This window comes from Danio rerio, chromosome 1, assembly GCF_049306965.1.
Source record: "Danio rerio strain Tuebingen ecotype United States chromosome 1, GRCz12tu, whole genome shotgun sequence".
Taxonomy (NCBI): domain Eukaryota; kingdom Metazoa; phylum Chordata; class Actinopteri; order Cypriniformes; family Danionidae; genus Danio; species Danio rerio.
Window position 1 is genome coordinate 33,697,573 of NC_133176.1, and position 26,713 is coordinate 33,724,285.

The window sequence follows — 26,713 nt, forward strand, 5'->3', positions numbered from 1 at the left end:
GAATTAGCCACTAAATCAAAAAGTTGCTGTGAGGTTGTGCTGGAATAAACGTTAATTTATTTCAACTGTCAAAGTACCCATTTTTTGGATTTATCATCTAACATTTTTCAGCTTTTTTATATAAAAATGAAAGTAAATACTTGTTTTAATTAATTCGTTCACATATCAGAAGAATATCAACTCCATTTGCAATATGAAAGTTTAGTTTAATCCAAAACACCAAAAGTTCTGAGATATATAACTGCATGAAATGCGCAAGATTGGCAAGATACAGTACAGGCACAACTTAGAAACTTACACTGTCCCAAGTTATTAGATTGCTCTTAATGTTAGGTCCTTTTTAAGAATTGTTAACCAATCACTATACTGTTTTTTTCATAGTCTGTGCACATCATGACTCTGAGGAACTGGCGTGAGGTAAGACATCATTTTATAATGCTTTACTGACTTTATATCAGATAAGCGTTATTGAATCTGATGATGATGGAGTGATTCTTATATTCTGCAGCGTGTGGACTACCTGTTGAAGCAGGAGAAGTTCATGGAGGCTCTGTCTCTTGCCTGGTCCTTTCATGAGGGCACTGCCAAAGCTGTATTAGGTCGGTCCTTCTGTTCCCATCAACTGTAAAATGTGTGCATTTGTCGAGTTTTAAACCAAATTACACTTATTTTCTCTGAAAATGCCTGAAACTTTTACATGTCTGAGCTCTTAGTTTGTTGTCTAACATTGGTAAAATTAGTATTTTTTTCTTTTAACCTATAGCAAAATTTGAATATCAAAAGACCTGTTTAAAAGAACAGTTTAATACCTGTAATACCCAAATCAATATGCAAATTTGTTTAAAATTGTAAACCATATAAACCAGAACACACACAAAAATTGGTTTACTGTATCATGTTGTGCTTCTCTATTTCTAGGTTTGTTTGCAGACCCTGCTAAGAGAAAAGGTGTGGTTGCAGACAAGGTAAGAGAAATGACACATTTAAAAGAATGTTAATAGAATGTCACATCTATACAACGTTAGTTTCACAAGTTAAGACATTTTCCTAAAGCGGTAATTCACCCTGAATTGTAAATTATTTTATCATTTACTCACCCTTAACTTGTTTTAAACCCGTTTAATCTTCTTTCTTCGGTTGAACACAAAAGTAGGTATTTTAAAAAAATCTATAAACCTGTATTCACTGACTTCCATAGTACATGGATGTGATTCTTCCATATGAATACGGATTTCCATATTTTCCAAGCACAATGGGGTGACCCCTGTAATTTGGGTAAATCTTTTTTTTTTTTTTGAGGGGGTGTCTTTATCAAAGCAGGCGACTTGCTTCATTCTGGATGTCTTTCAGGGATTTAATTGTAGACCTACCTAGGCTACTGTGTAAATAACATAATGATATTATGTAGTGACAATATACAACATTATGAAATTGCTTTCAATGTGTGCACGACTGTGCACTTTTTCTGCTCTCACATTTGCATATCACGACCACGTGTGCTCTATGTACATTATAAATACAGCTGCAGGACGCACATTTGTTACTATTCTTAATATGTAAGAATAATTACTTATCATGTCTTCATTAATTCAGTGCTACAGCCTAGCACTTCAAATGTATTACCTGAAAGTGTCATAAGTTTAGATGGTATTACAAATACAAAAAAAAAAAATATTTTTTAGATAATTAAAACTATTTAAAACAGGGACAAAGCTGGAGGAAAAAGAAAGTGAAAGTGATTAACTCTTATTATCGATGAGGGTGGAATGTTAAAGCATATTAGGCTACTCAGTTCAACTGGATTTAATATATTCACAGGTCGAATTGTTGACTGACTAGTAGTTTAGTCATCATGTGAAATAAAGAGTTTGCTAAATTACAGGGAAAGTTATATTCTCTGGAGTTTGGACACAAGAGAACTACCCGGATTAGTGGCGCCATCTAGCGGCATTGTGTGAATTGTTCTGACACAAAGTATAAACCTTTTTTTAAAAGGGGAGCAGGGTGTCGTCTTCTTTTTTTTCCCTTGGCTGATCACATGCATGATAGTATTTTTTTTTCTTTTATTAAAAATTGTTACAGGTTTTTTGCTTTCTTTAAAAACCCAGAAACTTAAAAACATTTTGAACCACTTAATGTAGGATAAATATAGATTACATTTTCAATTTTACGTGAACTATCTCTTAAAGCTACATGTTGTAAGAAGGGATTGAAATAAAGGATGCCCATTATACAAATTTTTAGAGCATTTTCATGGTCTGAATAAGACCTTGTTAAGCCGTGAAGACAGAAGGTCTTTGGTTTATTATTCAGGGATTTTTGGCTTCAGATACAGTAAGGCTACATTGTGTGACATCAAACATCAAGGGGGAATGTGGCTGGTTTGGGCCTCATTTACTGGATTCAGAGTCTGCAAACTTAGCCAAAAGACATTTTGAAGCACCTTCTGGTTTATCTTAGTCAGGGGTTCATCCTACAGGCAGATAATGGCCTGAAACCCTCCTCCAGGCAATGTCAGAAATACCTAAGATGAAAAGAACAAGACAGTAGGCTTCAAATAATGGCCGGTACAGTCTCTTGAGTTAAACCTCATCAAGCTGGTTTAGAGAGAACAGGACTGAGAGGTTAAAGCAAAGTAACTTACAAGTACGACACATCTGTAAGAACTTCTGCAGCAGTGTTGGAGAGACCTTTGTGAGCATTTGATATAAATAGTTAAAGTTTGTCTGTTTTTCTGCAGTGTGTTTGAGTAAAAAAGTAGTTGTGTTGTGTTCAATTTAAGTTTTGGGTACTAGCTGGACATTCTTTTAATTCAACAAAATGTTGTTCCCGTTTCTCAGACATGATTCTTTTCCACCACATCCCAGAAGTGTTGTTTTGGATTGAGATTTGGTGACTATGAGAGATGTCATGATGTCATGTTATGGTTAAGAATCCAATTTGAGATTACTTGAGCTTTGTGTCAAGGTGCAAACTGATACAAATGGGCCAAAACTGTTTAAGAGTATACCTCTCAGATCCAGCTACCAGCAAGAAATATTTATAGAAGGCTGGGTGGATTATTGCTTTCATGTTTTTATGCTTAATTCAGTAACATTCTGTAAAATATGTTGCAACATGCCTTTATTTGAGTTAAAGGGGTTGTTCATCCACAGGTCATCCAAGATGTAGGTGACTTTTTTCTTCAGTAGAACATTAAAGAATACTTTGAAATGAATCTGTGGTCCTTCCTATAATGGCAATGAATGGTTATAGGTATTTTAAAAATAAAAACAAACAAGAGTTCTGATAATAAAACTATTTATCTGTTTGTAGCAACAGCGATGGCAACAGTAAAGTAACTTATTGTAGGTAAATACAGTTGAAAACAAAACAATTAGTCCTTTTCTAAAATGTTATTTTTTTTCAGATATTTCCTAAGTGCTTTTTAAATTAGAGATAGTTTGCTAGTTACTTTGATAAATACTAGTATTCAGCTTACAGTGCAATTTAAATGCTTAACTAGGTTACTTAGGTTAACTTGGCAGATCATTAGACTAGGCATGGGACAATAGCCGTTTTCAAGATATACAGTGGAAAAGTCAAGGTTTTAAAATGCCGTTCCTATATGTGTAGGATTTTTCAATTCATATATATATATATATATATATATATATATATATATATATATATATATATATATATATATATATATATATATATATATATATATATATATATTTTTTTTTTTTTTTTAAATTTTAGGACAACAGTATGTCCAGCAGAAAAAAGATACCCAAAGATGCCATTTTAAATGATTTTTGAAACTAATGAAAACAGCAAAGGTCAATAGCCTCTTTTACACATTGATACTGGAATCAATATACTGATACTGGAAATATCTGGAATGACTTTAACGGTAAATTTAAAAAAGCTGTGTTCACACAGGCAAGGATGTTATAGAATTTTTCCGGAAAAGACCATTCACACATCCATTCCAAAATACCTGTAAATTCTGACATCATTAAACAGAAATGAGCTCTAAACGGCTGGGCTTGTATTTCGAAAAATTTGACGACAAACTCTGTGGATGGATAAGTATTGTGAACAAGTTCAATAAAAACATATGGAGGAACATTTTTGCATGTCGAGATGTACATGTTATGTGTGTGTGTGCTGGCGCTCACCGGCTGCTTCACATGCACACATGTCAAGCAACTGAAGGAAGCAGAGCTTGAAAGTAAACAAACAGCGGTTCATCATAAGCATTTTATAGCAAATTTTTTCCACAATTGGTATTAAGAAGGAACATAGAAATGTTATCTGACTAACATTTAGCGGCTAAATGTGTCTAAAAAAATATTCAAAAACTTTTTATTTTCATAAACAACGCGGATGTGGATGCATCTAAATGTTCTGACTGGCTGGAGTACATGTCTCACATCAGCGTGTTCTAAGCGTGAACACACTCTTTTCAAAAATTATCCTTATGCGTTCACACAGGGTTCTTACAGGTGCTGGAAATCCTGGAAAATGCTTGATTTTTAATATAGTGTTTTAAAAGTTAGAAAAGTGCTTAGATTTTAGACAAGGTGCTTAAACCTGCTTGAATTTGAATTTGCAGGGCTGGAAATTTAAACTGTTTTGGTTGCATATGCGCATGATTTTATCTATGTGACCTTAAAATATATTTTGGAGCATATCTGCGAGTGCATAAATTGTTTTCATTGCAAAATGTTCGCCGCATGCGCGTATTTATGGGGCTAATAATGTGCCAAAACAATCTGAATTTGAATTGTTAAATTGAATTATTAACAATTGTAAGTTAATAATACTGATTGTCCTATTAGAATGTCCTATGTTTTGAATGTGTTTCTTAACTTGATTATTGAACATCTGAAATTTAAGACAACTTAATTTTTTAAGTCAGATTTTAATAGACTTAGTTTTAAACTTCAGATTTTTTTTTTGATTCTGAATTCAAAGACTGTAGATATTGGGTATGTAAAAATACAGTTTCAAGTTTTTTAAAAATTCAAATGAACACAATTAAAATTCAGATTGTTTTGGCACTATTAGCCTCATATGTATTTAGGAGACATTTACATTTACATCCAGTGAATGTAAAAAAAAATTGCAATGCACATGAAATATCATGAACAACTGGTCATGAAAGTTTGATACTACACCCAAACAAAATCTGATTGTAAGCTAATTTCTTGAGATATTTACTTTAGGTAGAAATAGACCAAACTTAAAAAAACACTTCGAATAACTGAACTCATTTTTGGGTGAACTATCCAAATAAATTTAGGCTCTAGAGCACTCAACAATTTAAGTTAAAATGTCGTATTGTGTTTTTCACAATGGATTTAAATGTGAAAAAGTACATACAACATACAGCTAAAGTCTGAATTATTACCCCCCCCTTTGATTTTTTATATTTTTTTAAATATTTATATAATACTTCAGGGGGGCTAATAATTCTGACTTCAACTGTATATAAACGTAATTAACCATGGTCATTAGGTGCTGGAAAAGCATACAAATGCACCTAAAAAGTGCTAGAAAAGTGCTGGAGTTTGAAGTTGAAAAAGGTGTAAGAACACTGCACACAGTGCTGCATTCTGGCATAGCGGCATAGCAACTTCTCTTTCCGGAAAATTGCCAGAACGAATTTAAAAATTCTTTTTAAAAAGAGCCTGTTCACACATACAGACCTTTCTGGAAAATTGACGTGTGTAAATGTTTCTCAAAAGAAAATATATTGTGTTTAAAGGGCGAAAAAGTTTGTTTTTTTTTGCAGACATTTAAAAAGAATATATTTTAGAGTAGTAATCACAATACAGTGAAACTGTGATATTTTTATCTAGGTTGTCATACCATTAGAAAAATATACTGGCCCATGCCTACATTGGACAACAGTAATTTGTTCTATAGCAATAAAATAATAATAATAATAATAATAATAATAATAATAATAATAATAATAATAATAATAATTATAAAGAAATCTTAAGGGGGCAAATAATATTGACCATAGTAAAGTTTTTAACTTTTATTTTATTTTTATTCCAGCTAAACTAAAAGAAATAAGACTTTCTCTAGTAGAAAACCAGAATAGGAAATACTATGAAAAATTACCTTGCTCTGTTAAACATCACTTGGGATAAATTTGAAAACATAATTAACATTTCACAAGAGGGCTATTAATATATTCCTCTGCTGATTTTCTCTCTTCACAGATGGTGGAAATTTTGTTACAGTATGTGGAGCGCTCTCTGAAAAAGTGTCCAGAGCATGGGAAAATCCAGGTGATGGAGCAGCACTTTCAGGTAATTGCTCTCCCAGAGAAGGCCTTTCAAATGAGCCTCAAATGGGTTTATGGAGTCATTAAAGTTAGTGCTTAAGAAGTCAACTGTTTTTTCATATTATTATTTTACGATCAAGATAAAATGTAACTGGAATTGGTCTGAGCTGAATAGTTTTTCAGCATTACAAAGGCTTTTTAGAGAGGTGAGAGTGAGGGGAGCAATGCAGACAGTCTCCTTTATGTCAGTCTTTAGGCCTCCGGCATCCATTTTTAAACTGCATCTCATCACAAGGTGGAAACCGCATATAATAATGGCTCACTAATGTCATCTCTCCGCTGCCTCTGGGTCTAGCTCGCTCTCAGATTTCTTTTTGCCATTAAGAAGCACTCTGTCATCACAAAAATAAGGCACTCACCAAGGCCAAATGGTAGATTTAGCTCTGTTTATCTAGGCTGATGTGAAATGTTCTGTTGCTAAACTGCCTGTTTCTCTGTGATATTTCAGCTTGTTTTAATATATTCTAAGTTGTTGTTTTTTGCTTATGTAGAATTTTGAAATATTTTCGTTTAAATTATTTTTAAAGAAAAGTGAGATTGATTGAACATTATTATAATAGTTTCACAATCTTTTTCAGCCCTGCGACTTGGTTCACCACACAATAATTTAAAAAGGATGACAGAAATATACATATATATATATATATATATATATATATATATATATATATATATATATATATATATATATATGATATATATATATATTAATTCTGAAAATTAGCTAAAGGTCATGAATTCCAAATTTTATCAATATATCTTTAGAAATTAATTAATTAATTTATTATTAGAATATTATTCTTTAAAGTGTGCAGTTGGATGGTTTTTTTGCTCAAAACTAAAAAAAAAAATGACATTTTGTGCTCTATTTTAATGATCTAGGCGCAAAGTCTGAAGTTTATGGCGCAAAAGCATTAGGGATGTGTCCAAATCCACTTTTGCTATTTTGACCCTTTAACTGCCTGCTCTACCAAATGGTTGACCATATTTTGGCTATTTTAAATAATGACTGTTAAAGTCGTTTAAAGAATGACTGTTTTAAATTATGGTTTACAAGACACTAACTAGCGACATTAGGAGTTAAGAAATACAATTTTTTTCTTTCTTGGTGGGACAGTTAGAGGTAAAATACAGTTTACACTAAGACGCACAGTCTAACAGTGTTGTGCTTATTGAGTTATGTGTGTGTTTTAAGCATAGCATGCATTAAACCAATCAGAGTCTTATCTCCATTCCCTTTAAGAGTCAGTTGCATTGCACCATGGTGCATTTGCTATTTAGGCTGCATTTACACTGCCGATCTTGATTGTCAGTTCTGATTTCTGTGACTGTTTCCGATTTTATTTGTTGACCAACTTATGTCATCTTTTAAAAGTGACTCGTATAAGATTGTCTGTATTTACAAAGCACACATCAAAGGCGCAATGACCAGGAAAAAAGAGCGGGTGCGTCTTATATTAAAAGAGCACTCTTTTCCTGTTTTTAATTTGTTCACAGGATTTAATTTTTTAAATTCTTTTTGACAGGTTGTTTTGCTGTAGTTTATGACAGAAAATTTCTCATTTGGCCATCTTCTTTTAATTTATGCTTTTCTTAAACCAGTGGGCATAATCCCTATGGTGTGATTTATGCATGTGATGTATGCAACAGTTTTATTTAAGTTTAAATTGGTTACGTGGCGGATGTTGCGCTCTCTCTTTCTCTCTCATTAACATGCTGAAATACTTGTGCTATATGACAATATAAAAGCTTTGTTAGTCCTGGTGTATGAGATTTAAGGCTTGGGAATCTGCTGAAGTCTGTTCTGAAACTATAGCACCAGAGTTGACGTCGTTCTCTATGGTTTATAATGATGTGCAGTCTACAGTACCTGCTTACACTGCAGACACGAGGGCAGAGATACAATTCATATTGGATAAATTTCAGAAAAAAAAATGAATTAAGTCACTTGACTTATGCAGTGTAAATGCAGCATTACATTGCAGACTTTGTAGGTAGAAAAACTGATTGCTTCACTAGTAATAAAACAGTCAAACAGACCATCTGCGCATTGATATAAAATGAGCCTCTTGCTTTCGGCCTCTACTTTTTCTTTACTTTTTTAACCTACTTTACTTACGTTCGTGGAAAGGAAAAACGGTGTTGTACGCACTTCACTGAAGACATCAGTTAGCATACATATTTAATTTTGTTTAAGCGCAAAGATTTGTTTAAAAACTATTTCGAAATTCAGTTCTAATTTCCAGAAAATAAATAAATGAACAATAATAACAAAGTGTGGTCAAAAACCAGTTACTGTATATCTAAATACACTTCCTATTCTTATGCCCCATATGGTGATGCATACGTCCCCAAAACCTGATAGGTGGACAAATCTAAACTTGTTTTTATTAAAACAAATATAAATTTGCATGTAATAAATACCACTAATAATGCATTTGCTATTTTAACAACAAAGCACAAAATGTAAAAAAAAAAAGGATTTGACTGGTCTGAAAATAGCAACAAATCGCGACAAACCTGTCTTGCACCTTATTGCGCCGATGTATGATAGGGCCCTTGGTGTTTGTTCAAACTACTTATTTAAAATGTGCTGAAACAATGATGCACATTGTTTTTTTTTATGGGATTTTTTATACAGTATTTTCAATCCACTTAATTTTGTAAAAACAAACAAGTTAGCTTAATACCATCATGTTGTACAAAAATTGATTGTGTGGAACCCAGCATTTTTTTTTTTTTACAGTGAATGATTTTTTTTTCCTGTCTCTACTTGCTAATAACGGTAGATTTTCTTAAAAGAAACAAACATGGCATGTTGAGTATGTTTTACTAAACTTTCCACTTATTTAATCTTTTTGTCAACGCCTGCTTCTGCAAAATGTTTTTCTTACTTAGGACTTTTTGTCTTGTTTTTATTCTAAATATATAAAAATTCTTAAATAAAGAAGCATTTCCTAGACAAGCAAAAAACATTGACTTTTTTCAGAAATAATTTTCCAAAAACCTTACAACGAGCAAAACAATCAGCCAATGGGGTAAGCAAATTAATCTTGACTTTTAGTTTTGGCATACGATTATTTTGCTTATCCCATTAATAGATTAGCTTGTTTCAGGGAAAAACTCGAAATTTTTTGACATTATTTCTGAAAACAAGACATTATTTTTTGCTATTTACTTTTTTGGACAAGAAATGAGACAAAAATCCTATAGAAAAAACTTTTTTTGCAGCTAAATTGCTGCCTTTAAAAGCCAAATTGCTCAGTCTAAATATTAATACTTAAAAGTTCAGAAAAGTTTATGTAAGTGTAATTTATTCAAATGTCATCCTTTAATTTACTTATGATTTTTAGCAAAAGCTAATGTAGTTTGCAAAGGTGAGGTTGCTGACACGTAATATTTTCAGTATCTTTGAGAGAAAACATTTCTAGCCGTACTTGATGATTGCTTATTAGATGACATTTCAAACTTATTGAGCTTTAGAGATTAATTTCCAGCATACAAAGGGTGCAAAGTCATTTTGTTTAAAGTCAAAATTTAATTGATATTTTTATTTCTGTAAAGAATGACTCACTCAGATAAGCTTGTTATTTACTGGTAAACAATAGCCTTGCTATGGATGTTTTGTCACTTAATATAGCCCTTTGGAAGCTTGTAAGTTTTCCATTGAGAGCAATTAGACATTGCAGACCAGTCTTGTCTGGTAAATAAGGGTCAGGTGTGTTCAAACATTTAGTGAAAAATATATATGTATAGTGTTTTCAAGCAGATTTAGTTCTGTAATGTGACAGGCTAAAATGCAGTTCAGATCAGGACTTGATTTAATTGTTTGACAGTTGATTTGAAAATGAAATATTCTATATCAAAATTAAAGCAAATCCTTACAAAATAGCACTATTAGCTGAATAAATTTGTGATCATTAGAATTTTCTGGACTGTAAAGTGGAACTTATAATACTTCACTCAGTTAATATAAAATTCACTTCACTTTGTGAATGATAGCTGTTCCAGTTTTGTGAAAGTCTTTGGGGCCTTCTGACAAGTTCTGCATACAGATATCTCTTTCGTTTTTTAGCCTACATTGCCATCTCTGATGTAAAAATATTTATTTATACTGTTTATTACAGTGAGCATTCTGAATTCATGAATTCCCTCTCCTTTTTCTTTTTTCACTTCAAACTCTATCACTCCATCTTTTCTTGCTTCTACTTGCCTTCCTCTTCTCTCCTCTGCAGGATGTGGTTCCTGTCATGGTGGATTATTGTCTTCTTCTACAGAGGACGTGAGTGTATAGACATCTTTCTTCCTACACACATGCAAGACCCGCACTTATTTAGATGGTTGTCATACAGTATTTGTGCATTTTTGCACAGTAGATTCTGACACTTTTCTTTTTTCTAGAAAGCAATGGTGTTTGCAAAAAGATCCATAATCATTAATTAAATGTTCTGACTTTATATATTTCACAACAATTTTGACATGACGTAAATTACCACTGAAAATTAGTCAAGTGTTTAAGTGAATATCAATGAATCAATAACACCACCATTTGATTGTTTGATGTTGGTAGCAATTTGAAGATTTATTTTCTGCTCATCATTTATCCAAAGCGTCTCACAATTGCTGACTACCAACTTTATTAAAGCCCTGCACAATATAAGCTTTTAGTTGTCCATAAAGCATCAAAATAGATGGTTTATGCTTAAGGCATTTTTTTTTAAATACAATGTTTTTTTCTTGCAGTCAGTAACTACTACTATTGTCATATCATTTTAATTTCACATAAAGGACATACTGTAACTGGTTGATTGTAAATGTTAACCCTATAGATTAGATATAATTGTGCATTAGTTATCAATTTATTCACCTTTTAATTACAATTACATTTAGGTTTCAAATAAGTTTTATCACATAAATTTTGGTTGCCCAAGTTACCCCTCTAAAGGATATTCAAAGTTATGAAAATGGATTCAAATATGTGACGTTTCAAGCTAGTAGAAATGTTTAACGAATGATAATACAGTTTTTGGACAGAGGGGGCGATGTGTTTACAGGTGCAAACTCGCTTTACCCGCACATCAGCAGCGAGCAAGAGGTGGGGTGGCAGAGTAAAATGACAGCGACGAAGTTCACCCGACAAAACGCAAACTTTGTGCAAATATTGCAAAAAGACTTTTACGTAGACTAACAGAACAACGAATATGATGCACATAAACCGTCAGCACTGTGAAAAACTACTGTCACAGACGTCTATATGCAAAAAACTGTTACTAAGTCAAACCTAGCTGACTTGCAGCTCCACTTGCTTTGACGAGTGCTGTGGGGATCCCACGCTGCATCAATGTTTTCATAGCTAAATTGTGAATATTAGATTATTTTCACCCTCTTCTTTTTAAATTAGTTTATGAATTTTTAAATAATTTGCTTATTGTTGGATATTTAAAACTGCTTGAAATGATCTCTTCTGAAGTGTATCATACTGATACGCATACTAATTATTTATTCATTTGTTCATTTTCTTTTCGGCTTAGTCCCTTTATTAATTCGGGGTCGCCACAGCAGAATGAACCGCCAACTTATCCAGCACATGTTTAGCGCAGCGGATGCCCTTCCAGCTGCAACCCATCTTTGGGCAACACCCATACATACTCATTCACACTCATATATTATGAACAATTTAGCCTACCCAGTTCACCTGTAGTGCAAGTCTTTGGACTGTGGGGGAAACCGGAGCACCCGGAGGAAACCCACGCGAATGCATGGAGAACATGCAAACTCCACACAAAAACGCCAACTGACCCAGCTGAGGCTTGAACCAGCGACCTTCTTGCTTAGAGGCAACAGCACTACTTTCTGCACCACTGCGTCGCATCCTAATTCACCATACATATAATATTAATAATTAATTCATTCATTCATTTTCTTTTCGGCTTAGTCCCTTTATCAATCCGTGGTTGCCATAGCGGAATGAACCGCCAACTTATCCAGCATGTTTTTACGCAGCGGATGCCCTTCCTGCCGCAACCCATCTCTGGTAAACATTCACACACACTCATTTACTCACACACACACACACACACACACACACACACACACACACACACACACACTCATACACTACGGACAATTCAGTCTACCCAATTCACCTGTACCGCATGTCTTTGGACTGTGGGGAAAACCGAAGCACTCGGTGGAAACCCACGCGAGCGCAGGGAGAACATACAAACTCCACGCAGAAATGCCAACTGACCCAGCCGAGGCTCCAGCGACCCAGCAACCTTCTTGCTGTGAGGCGACAGCACTACCTACTGCATCACTGCGTCACCAATATTAGTAATTGACTGTCATAATCATGTTCATCTCCTGGCTCTATCCTACTATATAATTAGTAATTTTATTATCAGTTTTTATGTCAGTGGCCAGTCCCCTAGAGCAGAGGGCCTATTGACCACCTCTGTACCCACTGCTCTCTGGTTTAGGACAGGCTTACATCTTCACACCAGCCATCTCAGTCCTCAGTGAAAGAGGTTTTTTCAGCATGGAACATTGTAAATATGCAAAGATGGAGCGACCCCCAGCTGTTATTAATTAAAAAAATATTTTTAATAAATGTAAAAATGTCTAGACATAATTATATATATATTATTTAGCTATTATAATGTTTAAATTGGTTTGTTTTAATAGCAACCTGCTTATATAACTTTTTTGTTTATTTGCTGAATACATGTCAACGGGTCCAGTGCTCTAACACTAGTTTTTTGCTGGTTTTGACTGCTCGTCTGAGCTAGGGATCTGCACTAGCAGAACCCGTTCCAAGATTTGATAAATAAGAGAATACTTATATTGATCAAATAACCTGGGGCGGGTGTTAAGATGCCTAAAATGCTCTTAAAAGACCACTTGCGGCACTCCTGCAAAATGTACATATGCCGTATAGTAAAAACATTAATTTTGAAAAAAAAAAGTTAAATTTGGAATTAATCGAACTTGCAGAAGCAATGACGAATTAACACCCATTCATTCAGGAAGCAGCAAGTGCCGGTTTCTCCCATAGTGAAAAAGTTTTGTCTGGTCGAGCGTGGTGCGGGTGTTGTGGTTTCTGACATTACAATAGTTATAATCAAGAAGGTCTCAATTATATGTGCAGTTTTACTAAAGTCCGTTTAAGGCAAGTCATTTCACTCGACAGCCATCCTTGCAACACCTCTCGGGAATTATGCTTGGGCATTCCCTATGAATAAGTAAGCATCAAATACTCCATAATTGCTTGCCAAGCTTAAAATAAAATTTAATATTAGGAAACAACAATGAAATTAAACAACAGCTGTCATTTTAGTTTCATTTCTAAACCTTCGAACCACACAGAATCTGCAGCATTTCACTTCTGGTCCGAGTCCCTCCCTCGGAGAATCTTCAGTCTGTAGTGATTGCTGATTGGCTCCTGTACTAAAAACGGGGCTTCATTTGGTATATTGACCGTTACACTTTTCCCCATTCAAAACAATACAAGTGACATGTCTTGTGTATTCTTTATAGTCTTTGGTTTTATACAGATATTGAGTGGGGCCTAAGAAGTTGAAAAATCTGCTGACGGTTCGCCACTTTATAGCACCTACAGTGCCAGGATATTGGGTCTCCTTTTTTTATCCTCAATCTCTCTGGGCATAGGGACATGTAATGTTCATTTTATATTTGTTCAAATCATTGACAGTTTGCTCAGTGAAGACTTTTTCTGTACAAGTTACTAACCTGCCACAAATAGTGGGTTCATTGAAAAATGTCAGGGGAGATGTTGAAACGTATGTATTTGGTTTAGGGGATAGCGAGTTATAAAAGGTTGGCAACCACGGGTGTAAAATATATTGTAAAATAGAGTATAGAGCTGAGATCGCTTTTTTCCGCCCGCAGCTTAAAATACAATAAACTGCTTGGGTGATGCAGGAGGGGGCTATCAAGTGATTGACCAATGCACTCCAGGTAGGGCTCCCTGCATCCTGCAAAGTAAATCCAACCCTACCTCTGTGTGTAAAGACAGAAGCAATGTCTACACTACGCTTATTCATTTATTTATTTGGAGATCATATGAATACAGCAGAATGAAATAAAAGTGTTGTTTTATGTAATTCTGGCTAACACACTGTCATAAAGATGTAGATTAAATATTTATAAAAAAAGAAAAAGCACACCGAATATAATAAAATACAAATAAAGCAATATAAAACAAACAAAAGCTATAACAAATTAGTCCTATAAATTACTAATAAATTAAAGCCAGCCTTAGTCATTTTTAATTTTCTTTTTACATAGGATCTGAAAAAGAGTTAAGTTATTTTCTAAAAAACAATAAACAGGAGTTTTGAAATATAGTGTAAACTGTTTAAGTAATACTATGGTTTTAGTGCACTACGAAGGGAACGCAATTATCACTATGAAAATCGATAAAAGTGAACTGTAAAAAATACATTGGAAAGCAAATTATACAAAAGAGAGATGGTTTTAAAGCCTTAACTTTTTTTTTTTTTTTTAATTATTCCAAGTTTAAACGTTGGAACATTTGAAAGGAGTAGGGTGTAGGGGAGGATAACTGGGAATACACAACCAGGAACTATGCTTCTGTTTGCGACGCAGTTTGTGAATGTTTGTTGAAACTATGGATTTGGGAAACACCATTTCAACAAACTATGTTTATATTGTTAGAACTTGTTACCTTAATTGGTTAATGATGGTTTTTGGAAATCCCTGGGCAGGTTGTTTGATTTGGGGGCCGTTTGCTCACACTGGTTTGATTATGGAAAATCGGTTGTTCCTTGTGCCACCTGGTGGATATTGGGTAAAGCACAAAATTGTTTTTTTTTGTTAAAAAGACTGAGCGTGACAAATTGCACCACTACGCATAAAGAAATGTATTCTCAGTAGCCACATATGTTGCACTACATTCAGTAAGGATGGCAGTATAAAGTGAGTGTTACATTATATTAAGCATCTTTTTGTTTTACTTTTAATTTAGGTAGTAGGAAGAAATGTTTTTCTATTCTATTTTCTAGTCTATTTTTTTCTCTCTCCAATTTCTTTTTCATTATTTTCTTTCAGCTGACAACTTGTGACAATCAATATTATACCACAAAGTTGTAGAGCGTAATTAGGGACCGAGCACCGAAACGGTGCGTAGGCCCTATTGGAATTGCTCCGTTTATTATTCTTCTTCTTCTTCTTCTTCTTCTTCTTCTTCTTCTTCTTCTTCTTCTTCTTCTTCTGCGGAATGAATCGCGGTTTTGAGGGGCTAAACATGCCCGAAAACTCACGCAACTTTGCACACGCCTCAGAAGTGGCGAAAATTTACGTTTGTTATGGGCTTCGGAAGTGGGCGTGGCAAAATGACTCGACAGCGCCACCTAGAAAAATTAAACGGACGAGCCCCCGATCCACGAATCACGCACATGCACGAAAATTAGCACACACCTCAAACATGCCAAAACATACGAAAAAGTCTCTTGGAGCCATATCTCAAACCCAACAGGAAGTCGGATATTTTTAACTTCCTGCGGCGAAAAAGTGGCGTTTCCAGGCGTTGTATTTTAACGAACTCCTCCTAGGGATTTTATCCGATCGACACCAAAATTGGGTTTTGTCATCTAAAGGCCTTGGCGATGTTAAATTGCGAAGCTTTAGAGTTTTCATCGATGGGCGTGTCCGTGGCGGCCTCGCAAACTTTGACGATTCGCCACAAAAGAGGAAGTCGTTATAACTCAGGCATGCATTATCCGATCTGCCTCAAAATTCACACGCTTGATAAGCGTCCTGACCTGAACACGTTTACATGCCAATATCCAGACATAGTTATAGCGCCACCTGCTGGCCACAGGAAATGACATGATTTACGGAGTTACAAACTCCTCCCACAAATTTTATCGTATCAACACCAAAATTGAGTGGTGTTATCTGAAAGCTCTAGCGATGATATATTGTGAAGATCTAGAAATTTCGCAGAGGGGCGTGTCCATGGCGGTATGACAAACCTCAACGCTTCGCCATGGAACAGGAAGTCCTTATAACACAACCACACAAAGTCCGATCAGCCTGAAACTTCACATGGTTGATAAACGTCATCTCTTGAACACATCCACATAACAATATTGAAGTGGGCGTGGCAAAATGACTTGACAGCGCCACCTAGAAAAATTAAACGGACGAGCCCCCGATCTACGAATCACGCACATGCACAAAAATTGGCACACACCTCAAACATGGCAAAAAATATGAAATTGTCTCTTGGAGCCATATCTCAAACCCAACAGGAAGTCGGATATTTTTAACTTCCTGTGGCAAAAAAGTGGCGCTTTTGCCATTTTCAGACGTTGTATTTTAACGAACTCCTCCTAGGGGTTTTATCTGATAAACACCAAAATTGGGTTTTGTCATCTTAAAGCCTTGGTGATGTTAAATTGCGAAGCTTTAGAGTTTTCATCGATGGGCGTGTCCGTGGCGGCCTCGCAAACTTTGATGATTCGCCACAAAACAGGAAGTCTTTATAACTCAGGCATGCAATATTCGATCTGCCTCAAAATTCACACATTTAATAACAGTCCTGACCTGATCAGGTTTACGTGCCGATATCCAGTTACAGTTATAGCGCCACCTGCTGGCCACAGGAAATGACATGTTTTACACTGTAACAAACTCCTCCCACAAACTTTCCCGTATCAGCACCAAAATAGAGTGGTGTCATCTGAAAGCTCTAGCGATGATATATTGTAAAGATCTAGAGTTTTTGCAGAGGGGCGTGTCTGTGGTGGCATGACAAACCTCAACGCTTCGCCATGGAACAGGAATTTCTTATAACTCAACCACACAATGTCTGATCTGCCTGAAACTTCACATGATTGATAAAAGTCCTCTCCTGAACACATCTACATAACAATACTGAGTCAGTCATAGCGCCACCTGCTGGCAGAATGTAGTTTGTCTTAAAACACAATCTCCACACAATCTCTGATCTGCCTGAAACTTCACATGGTTGATAAAAGTCCGCTCCTGAACACATCCTCATAACAATATTGAGTCAGTCATAACGCCACCTGCTGGCAGATATTAGTTTGGCTTATAAGTCAGCCACACAATGTCCCATGTGCCTGAAACTTCACATGGTTGATAAGATTCCTCTCCGGAAGACATCTACATGCCAATCTTAAGTCACAGTTATAGCGCCACCTGCTGACAGGAGGAAGTTTGGCATAAATCTGTGATTTTCTTAGATTTTTTTTATATATCGGCTTAAAATATTATTATATATTGAAAAAATATACTCTTATGTATTTGATTTATAGAGTTCCTGTTCTACGGTGATTAATGTCAATGATTGTGTTACTGTCTCCTATATTTGCCTTTAGCTCTTCTGCAGGGATTTCCTAATAAGCGCTAATGAGATTCTAAAGAGGGAGAGTGTGTGTTTGCCTGTGTATGTACTTGTTTGTTTTTGCTGATTAGCAGGTGAGAGGAAGCCATAACTCTTGTAATAGTGTTATGCGGTGACACACTTTCTGTCTTTGTGTGTAACTAAACAGAGAAGAGCTTGAGAGAGAATTGTAATAAAGAGCAGATTAGAGATCATCGTTTTCTGCCAGAAACTGTTATAAGCTAAAACAGACATTTTTAAGAGCACGTGACCTGTAGATGGCATGGGCTCCCAAATTCAGCTTGGCCTCTCAGATCGTTGTGAAGTGTGTGATGAAGTGTGCCAAATTATGTTTTAGCTGATTGAAGTATTGATGAGATAAATCTTCAAAGCCAATTTTGGGTCAACAATGTTAAACTTTTGAACACAGATGAATATCAAAATTATGTTCTGTACAAAGATAAACTGAGCAATTTTTTTGCAAAAACTAGAGAAGTTTTAAAGTAGGAATTGCAAAAAATGAAAGGCTTTAATGCTCAAAACGACCAGTAACTGTAGACTCTTAACAAAAGCTACGGAATGTTATCTGTCACGGTTCAGGAAAGGAAAAGGACAAGGACTCAAATGCAGAAGTGAAATGGGTATTTATTAATTAGAAAAAAAGGCAACAAAAACCACCCAGAGCAGAAAATAATAACAAAACGAATAAATAAAAACTTGTCTGGGCTGGCGGGGAAGAGCAGGGCTTGACAGGACTAGACAAGACAAGCCGATAAACGACAATGAACTGGCACAGAACAGCACACAAGATGAGACTATAAAAAGAAAGAATAACAAAACAAACGGTTGAACTGAATAAACTAATAATGAGATAACAAGGAGGGTGGGACTAGACAATAGTTATAAGAGCACATGACACAAAGAAACAACACAAGTTATGTGCAAAACAGGGCTAGAACACACAGTCAATGAGAGAACCCATTAACTGCGTGTTCACTTTAAACAAAACACTAAAGCAGGCCGCATGTTTAAACATAACCAACATGTAAATGTTAACATGAACCACTTGCCAAACACAACACCAACAGAAAACTGAAAGCAAGACATGAGTACATGATAAATAAAAACACTTACCGTGCACTCACACATGCATTGTGCCTGTTTCATTCCAGCGACAACTGAAACAAAAACCAATTAGACTGAGATGCTGAGAATGAAACTCCATGTTGCAGACAGAACAAACACAAACTTGCTGATGAGAGTATGCATCTGGAGCATGCCCAGACCTAAACGGTGCTCATAGAAAAATCAGAGACAGACAAAAACAGAATAAGAGTGCTCGACCTGAGAAAACTCGAGCCAAGCACATACAAGAGAGGAAAGGACTAGTGTCTGGACTCAAAACAAGAATTACCAAGACCGAAGTGGCAGAATCCTGACAGGAATCAGCATGAAGATTAGAATTGGTAATTTGTATGAATGTATGGATTCAAAAGTTAGTATATGAAAAAGGTGCTGGTGTTATAAAGTTTATTTATGTGGTCAAAGAGTTGGTCAGGGTGCTGTTGAGAACTACCTCAAAAAGTGTGGCAAATGTCATTTTCAGATTGTTTTTACAGGGCCTGCTGCCTTAGATTGCCATTACCTTCAGTGCACTGCTTGACCCCTAATATTTTGATTTGATTTGATACATTTATTTTAAACATTGAATACACTCTTCAAAAATAAATCCTTCAAACACATTTCACCATAATCAACAAAACATTTTCATATCTCTGCAAACTTAATTAATTGTAACCGGTAAAGTACTTTTATGGCATAGATCACAGTCACAAATTTTGCTAACGTCATATTTGGGATTGGATGTGCATTGTACAGTCACTGGAGTAGTGTGGCACCGTTACTGTTGGTGTCTTCTGTTTGATAGTGTTTGATACGTTGCTTTATTCGTAATTATTATTCAGATTATATTTTTTTGTTTCCTTTTACAGCCAAACAATCCTTGCTGTCATTAGCACTTATGCCATTAGCACATTTTGTCACACATTCAAAAGCAGCGATGTTTACAATTTTTCCTCGCATATCAAAATGTGAGAGACAAGGTTTTTAGATCAGGCTTGTCAAAACAGAGCAAGTGTATTTTGTTAAATGAGTGAATGCAGAGAGCAACATTCCCACCTTTACTAAAAACCTTTCAGACTGATTATAAAATGATTTGTCACTGTCGGATCAGTGAATATTTTAATGTCAATCACTAAAAACGTAGTGTTTTGCAATACAAAGTACTTTTATTAAAAACTACTGCAATTTATATAAATGGCTTTTACTGGGGCGCATTACAGCAAGAAGGTCGCTGGTTTGAGTCCCGGCGGTGGAGTTTGCATGTTCCCCTTGCATTTGCGTGGGTTTCCCCCCTGTCCTCTGGGTTTTCCCCACAGACCAGACACATGCGCTATAGGTGAATTAAATAGACTAAATTGCCCATAGTTTATTAGTATAGGCATACATTAGACTCCAGAAAGTGGGCACTAATAAGCTGAATAGCCACTGACATGTTATATACAAGTTATATCTTTAAAATCATTGAAGCACATTTTTAAAATAGGCACTATTCTTATAAATAAACCACAAATCTGCAGTCAAAACAACTGTATTATACTGTACTAAAAGGGTCCAAAAAATACATTATGTGGTTCAACAGCACCAGTATTTGTTAAACTAGAGCAAGTTAAGTCCTCTGTTTGACACTCGCTATGAACAGAGTAATACACACAGGTGAAGAGACTGGATCAGTTCTCGTATGTGACTCACTTCATGAAAACCCTGCTAAAGCCATTTTTATATGAATCACTGTTTTCTACATAAAATAGTTTTAAATATTTAAAGAATATTTTGTGAAAATAGAACCTTGATATCTTTAACATTGACAGTTTAATATCAAGTAAAATTTCAGATTTAGAAAAAAAACATATTTTTGAAAAAATCCAATTCAAAGAAAGGATTCTTTAATTTCTCTCATTTTAAGTGATATATGACACATTAAGATTGGAAAACGTCTAATTTGTAAGATGTTAAGTTCCTAAAAGCTTAAAAAAAACAATGAAACTATTGGAGTGGTTTAACATATTTGTAAAACCAAATGTTAGAATTGTAGTTAATAATTATAATTATGAAATGACAGTTCATGAGAATACTGTTGCATTTATTAAAAGTTGTAGGCTAAAATAACTAAATATATTGGCTATGCTGCTGGCCTAAAATAGCTACACTTTTAATATGGTTTAAAAACACTACAATTTTTAGTAACTCTAAATTACTATTGTAATGAGGAGATTGACACGGAGGGATCCATTATGCAGTATTTATTAGTCACAGTCAAACACAAACATCCAATACGCACTAAAGTGCGAACACACATCCACAGTTATCAATAATGGTCGTGGGGCTGGCGGCTGACAGACACAGAGTGATTTACCAGGCATAGATCAGTGGCAGGCGGCGTGGTTCAGAATCCTTTAAGCAGGCTTGGGTCGAGGGCAGGCAGCGTGGTTCAGAGTCCGTGTATCAAGCAAGGGTCGTGGGCAGGCAGAAGGCAACTCAGAGTCAGAAACAGTCCGGGGTTATTCACAGAAAATCAGGCAGGAAAGAACGCTCAGTAATGCTGGCCGGGGCTAAACAAGACTTCGCAATGAACTGGAGTTTGAGTGTGGCTTATATAGGGAGCGTGGGTCGTTAACTGGATTCAGTTCAGGTGTGTGCACAATCAGTCTAGGTTGATGATGTAATGCTTAGAAATCCGGGAATGACTGGGACAGAGTCGGTGACAGAGCCCCCCTCCAACGAACGGCTCCTGAAGTGAAAATAATTGCGACGCCGGGGTCTTCCACGGGGGCGAGGGGCCGGCATTTCCGGATGCTGCAAGTAATACTCATTCAACAGAGTTGGGTCGAGAATGTCCTTACGGTTGATCCAAGATCTTTCCTCCGGGCCGTACCCCTCCCAGTCGACGAGGTACCGTAGTTGTCTGCCCCGGCGTCTGGATCTCAGGATCTCATGGATCCGGTAAGCCTCTTCTCCGTCGATCATGATAGGTGGGGGACCCTTTTCACCGGCTGCCACCTCCCTATCCACCTCGGCTGGACCAACAGCAGGCTTAAGCAGGGAGACATGGAATGTGGGAGAGATACGGTAGTGGTTAGGTAGTGTCAGTCGGAAGGATACAGGAGTAATCTGTTTCTCAATTTGAAAAGGACCCACGTACCTGGGGCTGAATTTCTTGCAAGGAAGTTTCAGGCGAATGTCTCGGGTTGATAGCCACACCCACTGTCCGGGGAAGTACATGGGACCAGGACGACGAGGTGCTTCCAGGGGTTCCTTACGAATTTGCTCAACATCATAGTTTCTCTTGGCTGGGTTAAGTTTGAGAGAATGAAAGGTATAGGGGTGGAGTTTGTTAGTTGCCGGGGATCTCTGGGAACGTTTAGCACCGATGCCCGTGTCAGAGGCATCACTCTCAACGACAAACGGCATGGCTGTGGGGGGAACGGTTAAGCTAGCTGGAGCAGGTGATGCGGATGGTTGAACAAAGCCCTTCTCCAACTCCTCCGTGACGCAAGTTCATGGCTTTGGTCTCAGGCTGAGAGAGTGGAAAGATCCTTCCACGAGGGGGCGGTATGCCTGGTAGTGACTCCATAGCATGATCATACTCACGATCGGGCGGGAGTTTAGTGGCTTTCTGTCTGTTAAAGGTTTCATTGAGATCTTGGTAAGCTTCGGGGATCTGACTTGACTCAGGGTTTTCAGGACAGGTGATTCTGGTATTGAGCTGGACAGAGGTGACAGATTGAAGACATTGGTTAATGCAGTTCTTACTCCATTTGATAATCCCACCAGTCTTCCTGGAGATCTGGGGGTCATGGGCCTGCAGCCAGGGCAATCCGAAGACAATGATATGCTGAGGAGAGTCAATTACTAGGAAGGAGAGTTTTTCTTCATGGAGAGAGGCTGTTTGAACAGAGAGTGGTAGAGTACGGAATTTAATGTTTCCTTCCCCCAGGGTGCGTCCGTCTATAGCTGTGATGGGTAGGGAAGAGTCACAGGTGGTAAGAGGGATGGAGTGGTTTCTGGCAAACGTGTGGTCAATAAAATTGCCAGCAGCTCCTGAATCAACCAAAGCTCGAGTCTGAATCTTTACGTCACCATAGTTCAGACAGACGGGTAAACTCAGATGGTTATTGGAGGTTTAGGGTAAATTGGTTGCACTCACCTATACTGTCTTAGGTGGAGGTTTATTGGGACACCGGAACTTGGTATGACCCAAAAGACCACAATACAGGCATAAATGATTGTACAGTCTTCTTTCACGTTCCTCAGGGGTTAATCGGGTTCTTCCCAGTTGCATGGGTTCAGGGGAACTTGGAGCTGGGGGTCTTCAGGGGTTGCAGGACAAGGAAAAAAAAAATGTAGGGGTCTTCTAGCTCGAAGTAAATTATCCAACCTGATTGAAAGTTCGATGAACTGATCCAGTGATTTTTCCCTCATCATGGCAGGCCATCTCAGTCTGCAGTTCTGGGTTCAGAGCTTTTCTGTAGAGTGTCTTTAGAGGACCGTCAGCCCAGCCAGTCTGCGCAGCTAGCGTGCGGAAATGTAGAGCAAATTCGGCTGCAGGTTGATTTCTCTGCTGGACACACAAAAGCTCCTCACCAACGTTACGACTTTCTTCAGGATGGTCGAAAACAGTGCAAAAACGTTTGAGAAAGTCCTTAAATGAGGGAAAAATTGGGGTATTGTCTGGCCAGAGCGCAGTAGCCCAATCTAAAGCTTTTCCCGTGAGCAGGGAGCACACAAAGGCAATTTTACTCTTTTTATCAGTAAACAGATGGGGCTGTTGAGCGATAAACAGTTTACACTGTAGTAAAAAGCCTTTGCATTTAGCTGGGTTACCTGAGAACTTGTCGGGAAATGCCAAACGAACTCCGGAAAAAGTCTGGAACGGTGTAACAGGATGTTGACTTGGAGAGTAATTGGCGGTGAGTTGTACTGTGGAAGCAACTCGTAGGTCTTGCAATGACTTAACTAATTCATCGGTCAGCTGGGTTAGATGTGACAACTGCTGCTGATGTGTTGTTAGTACCTGAGCTTGAGCTGCGACTTCGTGGGACAAGACCTGTATGGCTGCGGGATCCATGCTGGGCGACGTCTTCTGTAACGAGGAGACTGACACGGAGGGATCTATTATGCAATATTTATTAGTCACAGTCAAACACAAACATCCAATACGCACTAAAGTGCGAACACACATCTACTGTAATCAATAATGGTCGTGGGGCTAGCGGCTGACAGACACAGAGTGATTTGCCAGGCATAGATCAGTGGCAGGCGGCGTGGTTCAGAATCCTTTAGGCAGGCTTGGGTCGAGGGCAGGCAGCGTGGTTCAGAGTCCGAGTATCAAGCAAGGGTCGTGGGCAGGCAGAAGGCAAGAACGCTCAGTAATGCTGGCCGGGGCTAAACAAGACTTCGCAATGAACTGGAGTTTGAGTGTGGCTTATATAGGGAGCGTGGGTCGTTAACTGGATTCAGTTCAGGTGTGTGCACAATCAGTCTAGGTGGATGATGTAATGCTTAGAAATCCGGGGATGGCGGCCTCTGCTGGCCAGCGAGGGGAATGACTGGGACCGAGTCGGTGACAACTATAGTACCATTTTTCATGTTTTAGCATTATTGTCTGCGTACATACTGTAGATTACATTAAAGTGCACCTATGATGAAAAATCTACTTTTCAAGCTATTTGGACAAACATATGTGTATATATAGTGTATAGACCATTATATTGGGGTGATATAAACACACCCTGTCCTTTTTTTTCAATTTAACAACATAAAAACGGTGGACCAATTGGAGCGGTTTTCAGACTGACCGCAACTTTACGTAGGAGTGCGGTCCCCCCGCCCACCAAATTGATTTACAGCTGCGCACATTAACATGTCCTGGTAGTCACGTGTATATGTCAACAAGACCAGACATATGCAAAGCAACCGGGAATAAAAGCTCTGTTCTGTTCGCTAGGATCTGCAATCATCATCAAATGTGATTATGAGTAAGTTTAACATGCTTAAAGTGTTTTAAAACAGTGCACGTGTGTAATGAAGTACAGCGATTTACTTCAGCTTTACTTCATCAGCACAGCCGCGTGTCAGAACAATTACTGTATAAAAGAAGACGCTTCAATCCTGGTTTGTGGATGTTAAATCAGGTTTATTTTGTAAAATAACGTAACAGATATCCACACAGCAGTGGAGGTTAGCCTGTATCCTGTCACATTTGAATGCAAAAACAGTGCAAAGCTAAGCGCGCTCTGTCTGTCTGCCTGCCTGCCTGTCTGTGTGTGTGTGCGTGTGTGTGTGTGTGTGCGCGCGCGTGCGTGCGTGCGTGCGTGCGTGTGTGTGCGTGTGTGCGTGTGTGCGTGTGTGTGTGTGTGTGTGTGTGCATGCGTGTGCGCGTGCGCGTGCGCGAACTTTGTAACGATATTGCATGTGACTCATCAATGCAATGTCACAACAAATACTGATTAGTAAAGCTCTTACTGTAGTATTTCTCACAAATTCTACGTGAGACCTTCTTCCTTTAAGTCTGTCTGTTGTCTGACGCAGCCAAGGGAGGAGATTAAAGCACGCGGGAAGGCACATAGAAACAGTAGGCGGGGAAGAGTCGTCTTAAAGGCGCAGTATGACAAAATCACACCCTGGTGGAAATGTGTATAAAACAGGTTCTTGTAAAAGGTACAATGAAAAATCTGATGGGTGTTTTGAGCTAAAACTTTATATACACATTCTAGAGATGCAAAAGACTTATATTAAATCTGAAAAAAGTGGTAACCTAGGTGCCCTTTAACTACATTTAAATATATTTTCCCCTTAATTCCTCCCCAGCTTCATCCAGGAATAAATCTTCATTCTCCAAAAAATAATCATCTTATTGTTATCTTCCTCATTACAAATCATTGCTGTTATCTTCCTCACACTTCACAACTGCTCACCTGCCTGACACATAATTCATAGATCAATAGCATCTGTGTCTAAAGTTCAAATGATTTAATTGTGTATCAGCGATTAAATGTTTCTAAAGTTAGCTAGTTATCTTGACACACATTGAGCCTTAAAAAAAATAACCATTCTTCAGTTCTGTAGTGTTGACAAAATTCTAAAGTGTTAATTTCAATATTTATCATGTTACAAATGTAAATTTTGGTGCTGTTTATAAACCTCAATATTTAATCTATTATTTACTGCAATTATCAGAATTGCATGTTTATGGCTATACAAATTCAAGCCTCTTTTTCTCAGAGACATATTATAAAGTTTGATTTACAAACTAGCATACAGTGTAAAGTACAGTGTTGAGGGTAACCCGTTACAATTAATGCGAGTTAATGTAATAATATTACTTTTTAAAGTAACAAGTAAAGTAATGCATTGCTTTTAAAATATAAGTAATATATATATATATATATATATATATATATATATATATATATATATATATATATATATATATATATATATATATATATATATATATTAAAAAAACCTAATACAAGTCACTTTTTAGTTTAATTCACTTTTAAAAAATAAATTGCTGAATTAAAATGAGTCACTATAAACCCTATCATACTCCCAGCGCAAAGACGTGTTTGGTGCGATTTGGTGCTATTTTCATACCAGCGCAACCCTAATTTTCATGCTTTGCACATTGTTGCACATGGATTAAATAGCAAATCCATTTGCACCACTTTTTAGAATCTTGGGCATGCTGGTCTAAAATAGAGGTGTGTTGAGGCGCATGTCTTAAGTGGAATGTGGACAACATCGTTTCCTTATCCATGAAGGCAAAGGAGTAAAGAGTAAAAGTAAAGAGAAAGAGAGAGTAAATGTATCCTCGTCCTGCAAATGGTCTGTTTAACTTTTTTCTCACT

General features: G+C 37.0%; 1 protein-coding gene across 2 annotated transcripts in view; it reads left to right on the top strand.

Annotated features, from left to right (window-relative positions):
- Nucleotides 1–26,713, top strand: part of vps8 (VPS8 subunit of CORVET complex) — a 233,276-nt gene that overhangs the window by 34,233 nt on the left and 172,330 nt on the right. For both annotated transcript variants that reach the window (XM_073949180.1, NM_001080616.2), the window contains 5 exon segments: nucleotides 382–417; nucleotides 509–599; nucleotides 919–965; nucleotides 6,225–6,314; nucleotides 10,585–10,631. In XM_073949180.1, the coding sequence (XP_073805281.1) occupies nucleotides 382–417; nucleotides 509–599; nucleotides 919–965; nucleotides 6,225–6,314; nucleotides 10,585–10,631 (311 nt within the window).